Here is an 11,359-nt window from a genome sequence, read left to right on the forward strand (position 1 = left end):
CAAGGGCACACTTCAACACTCAGACATCATTTACAAACGAAGCATGTGTGTTTAGTGAGTCCGCCAGATCAGAGGCAGTAGATGACCAGGGATGTTCTCTTGATAAGTGTGTGAATTGGACCATTTTCCTGTCCTGCTAAGCATTCAAAATGTAATGAATACTTTTGCTTGTCAGGGAAAATGTATGGAGTAAAAAGTACATTATTTTCAGTTCTTGTATTTTGGGATTCAAAATAAAGTTTACCGGAGATATTTTCCAACTGTACTGAGAAGGTTTAGGTTTCCAAAATATAAAGTATTAATATATAAAGTATTAAAGATGTGGAACCTCTTGTCATGTTATTTTTCTTTGTTTCTTCAAAAAAGCGAAATGAGATCTCAATTTCCTTTGCGCATAATCTCCTCTATTTACTGTTCACTACTTTCATCACTTACCATCATAATCCCCCCTATTTTACTTTGTTGCGTGCATGAGCTCTGAGGCGCTGAAAACCAGCAAGAATAAGGCCTTGACCTCGGCAATTTCCCTTCAGAATAAAAGTCCCACAAGTAAGATGTGTGATTGTCGAAATTCGTAACATTTTACTAGGAAATGTTAGCAGACTTAGAATTTTGTTTGACTATATAAAAAATGGAAAAAAGTTAATAGGCTTAGTAGCAGAGGTGTGGACTCGAGTCATGTGACTTGGACTCGAGTCAGACTCGAGTCATGAATTTGATGACTTCAGACTCGACTCGACAAAATGTACAAAGACTTGCAACTCGACTTGGACTTTAACATCAATGACTCGTGACTTGACTTGGACTTGCGCCTTATGACTCGAGAAGACTTGCTACGAGGACTTGTAATGACTTGCAAAGGCTTGCTAAGAGGACTTGAAATGACTCGAAACTAAAATGTAGGACTTTGGACTCGACTTGAGACTTGATGGCTTTGACTTTTGACTCGACTTGGGACTTGCCTCATCTTTGACTCGACTTGACTCGGGACTCGAGGGCAAAGACTTGAGACTTACTTGTGACTTGCATAACAATGACTTTGTCCCACCTCTGCTTAGTAGCACAAATAATATTATAGCATTGCCAATATTTTAACAGCATTGGAAGTAATGATTACTAGTTATTATGGTAACACCAGAAATTCAAACAACAAAACATTATTTATAATGCTACTGTTAATAATAATAATAATAATAATAATAATAATAATAATAATAATATAGTAGGTCTATAGGCAGCTAAGGTCATAAAAAATAGGATAATAAATATAATTGTACAAAAAAATTATAATATAAATATTATAATTATTATAATAAACTTTAGAAAACACATTTAAATCGTTTTTCATATTAGTAGGTTTTTCATATTAGACATACATATTGCACCATACACAATTTCCCGTATGTTGTGTCGCAGTAAAAGGGGGGATTCATTCTACTCAGGAGCACTTCTACTTTCCAAATCCACAGAGTTTACACCCAGAGGAGTGCCACTGATCATTTTGTGTTCCTTAAAAAGTGACCAATCAGCTTAAATTCAGTACGTTTTTCATATTGGACACAAATATTGCACCGTACATAATCGATTGTGTTTCCATAAAACCAGGGTCCAGCCTACTCACTAGAGTCCATAGCATACAAAACAGATGAGTTTTAACAAAACGTTTGCACGGGGCCCCTGGACACTATGGGACGGTTTCTCAGACACAGATTTAACCTAGTTCTGGACTAAGAAGCACTTTCAATGGAGAATCGTCATTGAACAAGCTTTTTAGTCCAGGACTAGGTTTAATATCTGTCTGGGAAACCGGCCCTCAATGGTACAAATATAGCACTGTACAGGCAAAACGATCCATTGTGTCCATAAAACCAGGGTCCAGTCTGCACGTTTGTACTGTCACTTTAACTCTCTGCTGACTGACTAATTCAGGACTATATCTTAATTACAAAGGAATACATTTATCATTTTATCTTATTCTTCATTTGCTTGCAGTATGAAATAAAACGCCATTCCATACCAGACTTGCACTCTTGGATTGCCTTATAATGGAGGTGCCAAATTCCGACTATTAGCAGGTGATTAGGTGAGAAGCTAACTGCTTAAGCGAAACAATGGAAACAATGTGATCAGTGGATCACCTGTAAATGACCTACATTATCCTAATGATGATGATTGGAATTTAGCTGATTGGACACTCTTTAAGGGCCGCAAAATGAGCACCGACGATCCTCTGGGTGTAAACTCTGTGGATTTGTAAACTACACGTGTTCCTGAGTAGAATGGAACCCCCTTTTACTGCTACACGATGTACAGGAAATTGTGTATGGTGCAATAAATGGTAGGAGTACACAAAAACAACAACATTGTTGACCATTTAGGCTTGAAAAAATAAACAAATAAATCACATAATATCGAATAGAAGTATTTTGAATTATTCTTTGTATGATAACAAGAATATAATATATTGATAATTCTGGACATTTTCGCCCTAATTATTCGTTCACAAAGTATACATGACAGGACTCTTATTCTGAAAGATTACAAAAAATCCGTGACCCGGAAGTACTTAGTTATCCTTGCCTGCTTCACAGTGGTGCATGCAGCGATTAGCACAGAACTACACGGGTCGAATTGTTCCTAGCATATTCAAACCATATTATTAGTCACCAGTAGCATATTACTTAGATACAACTTTTAAATATTCTGCAGAAGTCAGACAGAGCTCTGTTTAGTTTTCGCAAACATCTGAAAATGTTGAGCAAAAGTGTTTCGCTCCGGGCTCAGATCGCTTCCATCATAGAGGTACTTTCTAAAACTGCGGTTGCAGAAATTAGCAAAGTAGTCGACGATGGCATAGTTGTGTTACGTGTGGAAATGTGTCAACGGGAAAATGAAATCAACGTCCTGAAAAAGACTGTACAACAACTTGACAGCGAGCTTCGAAGAGCTCGAGGGATTCAAGCTCGAAAACGCATTCATCATGGTCGATCAGTTGCTGCTGAGAATCTTGGGAGAGGTGGGTCGACGTAGTAGTACTAACTCACTTTTACTATCAATCAATAGCTAACTGTGCACGTAACATTAGTCTTCTAACAATGTTACCATTTCGCAGGGAAACAATGTAGCTAGGCATATTTAGTCAGCCTACTCACGTTCTCAGGGCTAATAATTTTCAGTCTGAAGGCCTCGTCCTCCAGTCATATCTCTGACTGCCCAATGGGATGGGAGATGAATAGGAAAGACTATCATTATAACCAACTCAGTGGCCTTGTGGTCAGAGTGCAGGCCTACGCCCTGAGATTGGAAGGTTGGGGGTTTGAACAAGTATGAAAAAATGTATGCACTCTGGATAGGAGCGTCTGCTAAATGACTAAAATGTAAGTGATGTTTATATATAGTCCTGGATTGCCAATGTTATGTATTGGCCATTGAGTGACTTTGAAGCTACCGGCACTCCCCAGTAGGAGTAGTCCTCCAAAGGAATGAATGGAATTCTACAGTTTTTATTTATTTTACCTAACAAATTCTTATTTACAATGACAGCCTACACCAGCCAAACCCGGACGACGCTGGGCCAGTTGTGCGCCGCCCCTATGGGACTCCCAATCACGGCCGGTTGTGATACAGCCTGGAATCGAACCAGGGGGTCTGTAGTGACGCCTCAAGCACTGAGATGCAGTGCCTTAGACCACTGCACCACTCGGGAGCCCAGTATTTAAATTAAATGTTTCAAAGACAAAATTACATGCATTTAAGTATTTTTGTTGTTGTAGTGGGTACAGTAACGTTAGTCATCTAAAAAAAAAACTATACTTTAAGGAAAACGTTTTTATGTATTTTATTTTTATTTTTAGCTCACATAATATAATGTAAAAGTATGAATTCAGTAATGTAGACATTAATAAATGCGTTTCTATACCTTCCAAAATATTTCTTTACAATGGTGAAGGATTGCCAAGATGGAGGCACAGTGGCTTCAACACAGCGCCCCCTGTCAGTCATCTAGTGTATTATACAAGTCATTGATTTGAACACAGACTCTGTTTGGTACTTGCATTAAGGAGATGGATTGGGAGTAAGGCCCTACAACAGACTAGTATCCTGTCCAGGGGGTATACTCAGTGGTTGATTTGGGAGATGGGTGGTCCCTAGTTTGGGGGGCGCGCTGGGGGTCGCGGAGGGACCTAACAGTATTGGGGGGGAGAATGACTGTGAGAAGGTCAGTTCTGGTGATTTTTTAAAGGGAAATCCTACTCCAAAATAAAATGATACTGACATCTCAAATATAATTTCCCCCTCCAGAAATGAGCCCAATATAACATATTGGTCTATTTTGATTACTATTAAAACAAACGATAAAGGATTTTGATGACTGAATGTTTCCACAGGGCCTGGTAAAAGCGGTACCACTTGTGTGGGGAGGACGTCGCTTGAGAAACTGCAGCCTGAGGAATATGGTAATGAAAAGGATGAAGGCGTTCGACCTGCGGATGAGACTCCAGTGAAGACTGAGCCAGGAGTGGAGGAGGGTGACCAGGAAGAGCACACTGCAGGGAGAAAAGACAAGGATCATCTGGATGCTGAACTGTCAACGTACGAGAGAGTCAGCCAGCTGTGGATGTCTAGTACACAAGAAGACAATGATATGGAGACGAGCAATTCAGAGGATTTTAATAACAGTTCAGGTCGGAACCCTCAGTGTCTCCCTGATCACTCTCCTGGAACCTCCGGAATGGCGGAAGCATCATGCAGCAGTGTTTCGTTTCCAGGGAAACCATATTTAGAGTCAGATGTCGGACAGGATATGATTTTACAGCTCAGACAACAACAACATTATCGTCAGTCAGACGCGCTCAGGAGAACAAGCGACGGCACAGTAAAGTCAAACCCAGACCCTCAAAGCGTATTCGGTTTTGGCCCGAATTATAATACCGCAAGGAGAGCGAGGACCAATAGGTTTTGCCAGGTTAATAAACACTTCATTTGCACACTGTGTGGAAAAAGTTTTGAACGTTACAGTCATCTTGAAAGACATCTGCGAATTCATACGGGTGAGAAACCGTACAGTTGTGACATTTGTGGAAGGTGTTTCAACCAGAAGGGTAGCCTCAAAGGGCATCTGAAGACTCACAGAGGTAAGATACTAGAATCACTAGATAATGACATCAGATAGTACGCTAGTTATTATAGGGCATAAATAATTCCATGTATGCATCCCATATGGCACCCTTTTCCCTATGTAGTGCACTACTTTTGACCAAAGCCCATAGGGTGCTATTTGGGACACAACCGATGCATCAATATTTTATCAATCAAATGTGATCTTTCCACACAGTATCGATGGACGGACTAGCTAACACAGAGGAGAAGCCTTCCCTGGATAGACGTCAGTCTGAGGAAGAGCGGTGCAACGAAAAGGACGAAGTGATCCAAACTGCTCCTGAAATGCCTATGAAGTCTGAGCCAGGGGAGGAGAAGGATGCATCCCAGATACTGGATCATAAAGCAGAAGAACAGACTGCAGGGAGAGCAGAACATCAACTGGATGAGGAACTGTCAATGTACGAGAGAGACAGCCAGCCGTGGATGTCCGGTTCACAAGCAGACAATGATATAGAGACAAGCAATTCAGAATATTTCAGCAGTTCAGGTCAGAACTCCCAGTGTCTCACTGATCACTCTCCTGTACCTCCTGTCCCAGGTATGGCGGCGGCGTCATGCAGCAGTGCTTCATTTCCAGGGAAACCATATGTAGATGTCAGAGAGGATATGATTTTACGGGTCGGACAGCAACATTATGGACCTTCAGACACACTCTTGATAGCATGTGACGGGACAGTACAGCCAAACTCACAGGGCATGGACGGGGCTTCTCTGAACCATCAGCCCATCTTCTCTGGTTTTCCAAGGAAAGTTAAAACCTTCCAAGGAGTCACCAAGGACAAGAAGTGCTTCATCTGCTCATTCTGTGGGAAAGTTTTTGAGCGTGTTGGTCATCTGGAAAGGCACCAGCGAATTCATACGGGTGAGAAACCGTACAGTTGTGACATATGTGGAAGGCGTTTCAACCAGAAGGGTAGCCTCAAAGGGCATCTGAAAACTCACAGAGGTAAGAGACGAGAATAATATTTATGTGTTTTCATACTTTTAATACATGAAAAAGGTTAACTCTTAAGTGCGTAAATCAGTTAATTATTCTGTAATTAACAGACAGTATGCCTGTTATATCATTATATAAGGTTGCGTCCTTAATGGTACCCTATTCCCTTTATAGTGCACTACTTTTCACCTGGGCCCATAGGGATCTGATCAATAGTAGTGCACTACATACAGAATAGGGTGCCATTTGGGACACAAAGTGTTTTCCCGTTCTCTATCAGTGGATTATGATTAAGTTAAACAGTTCACGTTGGATGATTTACATTGTTTGAATTGCCGTATTGTTGTTAAAATCTATGCTAAAATACTTCATACTCTTTTCCTGTCAAGCAGACGGTGCTGACATGCTAACGGGACAACCTCCGCTTGATGATGAGAAGCCTGACGTTTATCCTAGACCCTCGGAGAACCCAGAGGAACCGACGGATCAGCCCCCACCTGCTGAAGCACAGCCTGTCTGTGGGCACAGTGAGGAGGAGAGCAGGGGGCAGGGCTTGGTGGGGAAAGCGGAGCAAGAGAAACAGTTTGGATCCCAGATACTCAGTCAGTCAGGACATCAACACCAACAAACCACAGAGCGACCAGGTTATCAGGACGACCCAGAGTATGCCATGGATGGGAGGGAGACGCAGCTGTGTAGATCTTTCACAGAGAGGCACAGTGATACCGAGTCTGGATCAGTACATCCAGGTTGCTCCTCCGATGTGACAAAGCAGCAGAATTCCCATCCTGTTTCACCCAGTGTCAAATACCATCACAGTCCTTTTGATGGACTGCACCACCACCACCAGGGGTTCTATACGTCAGCTTCTAGAGAGGTGGAACTTGAAGACTTGTCTTTTCAGGATGAGGAAGACAAGCTGGATATGATTGAGGAAGAGCAGTATGCAGGGATGGCTCTACATGCAAGGAACAGGGAGGATGCTGATGAGAGAATACTACCCAGGTTTCAGGACCGGGTACCACCACCACCACTTCCTGTAGAGGAGGAAACAGCGATGAGAGAGTACATCACAGAACCAAACTACAGTCAAGAGGGAATTTTATTTGCCCTTGGTATAGACAGTTTTGACAGTACAGAGGGCAGCAGTGCCACCACAGACGACACCAGAAATAGATGTTTCATATGCTCCTTTTGTGGAAAGAGTTTTGATCGCCATAGTCATTTCGAAAGACACCAGCACACTCATACAGGTGAGAAGCCCTACAGCTGTGAGATATGTGGTAAGAGTTTCACTCAGAAGAGCAGCCTGAAAGCTCATCAGAGACTTCATACAGGTTAATCAAGGGCCAAAGAGTCTTGGTTTGCGTTCCGAATGGCACCCTATTCCCTATTTAGTGCACTACTTTTTAGGAAATGGATTGCCATTTGGGATGCACCCTTTGTTTCGTCCTCATCAAAACTCAAATCAACACCAATTAATGAGTATGGGAAATGTGTCTGCTATTGGTAACAAGTTGGTGTTGCAACAATTTAGAAGTACAACTAAATTGTGTTGATAAGATGTTATACACTGCTCAAAAAAATAAAGGGAACACTTAAACAACACAATGTAACTCCAAGTCAATCACACTTCTGTGAAATCAAACTGTCCACTTAGGAAGCAACACTGATTGACAATACATTTCACATGCTGTTGTGCAAATGGAATAGACAACAGGTGGAAATTATAGGCAATTAGCAAGACACCCCCAATAAAGGAGTGGTTCTGCAGGTGGTGACCACTTCTCAGTCCCTATGCTTCCTGGCTGATGTTTTGGTCACTTTTGAATGCTGGCGGTGCTTTCACTCTAGTGGTAGCATGAGACGGAGTCTACAACCCACACAAGTGGCTCAGGTAGTGCAGCTCATCCAGGATGGCACATCAATGCGAGCTGTGACAAGAAGGTTTGCTGTGTCTGTCAGCGTAGTGTCCAGAGCATGGAGGCGCTACCAGGAGACAGGCCAGTACATCAGGAGACGTGCAGGAGGCCGTAGGAGGGCAACAACCCAGCAGCAGGACCGCTACCTCCGCCTTTGTGCAAGGAGGAGCAGGAGGAACACTGCCAGAGCCCTGCAAAATGACCTCCAGCAGGCCACAAATGTGCATGTGTCTGCTCAAACGGTCAGAAACAGACTCCATGAGGGTGGTATGAGGGCCCGACGTCCACAGGTGGGGGTTGTGCTAACAGCCCAACACCGTGCAGATTGGCAAATTCGCCACTGGCGCCCTGTGCTCTTCACAGATGAAAGCAGGTTCACACTGAGCACATGTGACAGACATGACAGAGTCTGGAGACGCCGTGGAGAACGTTCTGCTGCCTGCAACATCCTCCAGCATGACCGGTTTGGCGGTGGGTCAGTCATGGTGTGGGGTGGCATTTCTTTGGGGGGCCATGGTGGAGAGTTTGGAATCTGATTGATTGCTTCTGTGGACAGGTGTCTTTTATACAGGTAACAGGCTGAGATTAGGAGCACACTCTTAAAGGGAGTGCTCCTAATCTCAGCTTGTTACCTCTATAAAAGACACCTGTCCACAGAAGCAATCAATCAATCTGGGACACCTAGGAGCCAGAAATCTTTCTGATTGAGAGGGGTCAAAAACGTATTTCCCTCATTAAAATGCAAATCAATTTATATTTTTTTTTACATGCGTTTTCTTGATTTTGTTGTTGTTATTCTGTCTCTCACTGTTCAAATAAACCTACCATTAAAATTATAGACTGAACATTTCTTTGTCAGTGGGCAAACGTACAAAATCAGCAGGGGATCAAATACTTTTTTAAATTTTTTATTATTGAGTATTTTACTCCAGCTATCTTAACGCAGGAAAATCGACCTAATTTATGTTTGCTTTGATTTGTTGTTTTTTTGGTTTCTGCTTGTGTATTTTTAAAATAAATGTAAAATTGTGAACGTCTCAATTTTGTGTGTTCGTCGTTTTACTTATTGACAGTAAAATAAAATGTTTTATAAGAGGATTCCTATTTCTGCCCTTGTACTTACGGTAACACAATTTTTGACTCATGTTTGAGAAGGTTTTGCCCACCTCCACTAAGGTGTTTTGAATGGGAGGTAGCGGCTCTGTGCAAAGGAAAGAAAATATGTGCCAAGTGTGGAGGGGAACATGATTATGGTGAATGTGGGAACAATGTCAAGGTTCAATGTTGTGATTGGGAACACGGTGCAGCATTTGGTGGATGCCAGGTGCAGAAAGAGGCATGAGAGGCCCAAAGATATCAAATCACTCATAATGTCTCTTATGCAAAGGCTGCAAGGCAGATTGGTGGAACCACTAGGCAGCATGATGGAGTTAATAAGGTTACTCCTGGAATAAGTGGACCTACTGTAGGAAATGTTGCTTATGTTGGTCCAGACACGGTTACGAGGCCTGTTCTGAAATCTTGCTCTCACAAATGTGTTGTGTCAAAGGACACCTTGATAGTTAACCAGATAGACTTGATAGCCGTCATTAGAAAGGTTGTCAACATGACTGCACTTGAGGAAAGATGAACTGCCAAGTTGAAGGTCATTGTGGAAGCAGCAACAGAGTTTTTGGAGTAAGAGATGTTACATTCACCATGATTGTTGATATGTTAACTTCTAATAATACTACTGATTTGAACATCTAAGTATAATGATAATTAGAGTAATGGTTTGTGTCATCCTTCAGTGGAATGCCAGAAGCCTTATTGCTGACGGTCAGGACTTTAAGAAGTATGTAGTTGATTTAGAGATCAAACCTGATTTGATATGTGTTCAAGAAATGTGGTTTAGACCGCATCTTGATTTTATTATTCCTTGTTATTGTTCAGTGAGATCTGATAGATCAGTTGGACAGTGTGGTGGGTGTGCTACGTTCATAAGGGAAGGTCTTGTATATCATAATATACCTGTCCCATCTGAATATGAATGTGTGATGGTGAAAATCTACAGCGCAGGTAGTAATATTAAGTAGCAACATTTTTACAACCCTTGTCGTCAACTATCTGTAGCGATGTTTGATGAAATATCAGGAGTATTGGGCTCTAGAGAGATATGGTGCATTCAGAAAGTATTCAGACCCCTTGACTTTTTCCACATTTTGTTACGTTACAGCCTTATTCTAACATGTATTAAATGTTTTTTTCCCTCTCATCAATCTACACACAATACCCCATAATGACGAAGCAAAAACTGGTTTTTAGAAATTTTTGCACATTTATTAAAAATAAAAAAACGGAAATATCACATTTCCATATGTATTCAGACCCTTAACTCAGTACTTTGTTGAAGCACCTTTGGCAGCGATTACAGCCTCAAGTCTTCTTGGGTATGATGCTACAAGTTTGGCACCTGTATTTGGGGAGTTTCTCCCATTCTTCTCTGCAGATCCACTCAAGCTCTGTCAGGTTGGATGGGGAGTGTCACTGTACAGCTATTTTCAGGTCTCTCCAGAGATGTTCAATTGGGTTCAAGTCCGTTGATGAGTAAAAAAAACGATTTTATCAATTTTAGAATAAGGCTGTAACGTAACAAAATGTGGAAAAGTAAAGGGGTCTGAATACTTTCCGAATACACTGTATGTGCCAGTGAGTGAAGTGGGTGACAAAAGGAAGGTGGTTCCTTGGTGGACTGAAGAGTGCACTGTGGCTAATCGAGAAAGAAATAGGGCTTACAGAGGGTTGCGTAGGAATATGACTCCTGAGAATCTAGTTGATTTCCAAAGGAAGAGAGCTTTAGTATGTAAGTCTGTCAAGAGAAATGCATAGAGACAGTTCTGCTCTACAATAGGCAGGGGTACTGAGCTAGGGGATGTATGGTCTATATTGAAGAAGATGACTGGAAGAAGCAAGTCCACTCAAATTCCAGTTTTGGTTGTGGGTCAAAGAATGGCCGTAAATTAATGAAATTGTAGACCAGATAGCCAAAAGAGCTTTAAAACGAGATATAATTGATATTAATGTTCCACTGGGTAGAGGTGAGGCCAAATGTAAGATCAGAGCCTTTTTGATAGATGTGTGGCAGAAGAGATGGTACTCTGAGAACAAGGGCCGGCATTTATATGCCCTCCAAAGAAAGGTCGGTAGACCAAGATTCAAAGGTCAGATTAGGAAGGAAGAGGTGGTGTTTACGTGACATGTCTAGGACATTGTACATTGAACTCGTCATTACATCTGGTTGGCAAGCATGTGACTGGTTTGTGTCTGGAGTGTATGGTCGATGAAATGATGGAGCATG

General features: G+C 41.9%; 1 protein-coding gene across 2 annotated transcripts; it reads left to right on the forward strand.

Annotated features, from left to right (window-relative positions):
* The first annotated feature begins 2,573 nt into the window (after positions 1–2,573).
* LOC121535430 (zinc finger protein 420) lies at positions 2,574–7,740 on the forward strand. 2 transcript variants are annotated; one of them, XM_041842488.2, is made up of 4 exons: positions 2,574–3,016; positions 4,389–5,135; positions 5,336–6,109; positions 6,490–7,740. In XM_041842488.2, the coding sequence occupies exons 1-4, from the start codon at positions 2,752–2,754 to the stop codon at positions 7,440–7,442; spliced, it is 2,739 nt and encodes a 912-aa protein (XP_041698422.2). In that variant the 5' UTR covers positions 2,574–2,751; the 3' UTR covers positions 7,443–7,740. The 2 variants fall into 2 exon arrangements, with proteins under 2 accessions (XP_041698422.2, XP_041698424.2); XM_041842490.2 differs by having other exon boundaries at positions 6,493–7,740.
* The last annotated feature ends 3,619 nt before the right edge of the window (positions 7,741–11,359 follow it).

Source organism: Coregonus clupeaformis, chromosome 21 (assembly GCF_020615455.1).
Source record: "Coregonus clupeaformis isolate EN_2021a chromosome 21, ASM2061545v1, whole genome shotgun sequence".
Taxonomy (NCBI): Eukaryota; Metazoa; Chordata; class Actinopteri; order Salmoniformes; family Salmonidae; genus Coregonus; species Coregonus clupeaformis.

Coding starts and splice junctions, on each gene's coding strand:
- LOC121535430 (XM_041842488.2), top strand. CDS start 2,752: ATGTTGAGCAAAAGTGTTTCGCTCCGGGCTCAGATCGCTTCCATCATA. Junction 3,017..4,388: donor TGCTGAGAATCTTGGGAGAG/GTGGGTCGACGT, acceptor ATGTTTCCACAG/GGCCTGGTAAAAGCGGTACC. Junction 5,136..5,335: donor GCATCTGAAGACTCACAGAG/GTAAGATACTAG, acceptor CTTTCCACACAG/TATCGATGGACGGACTAGCT.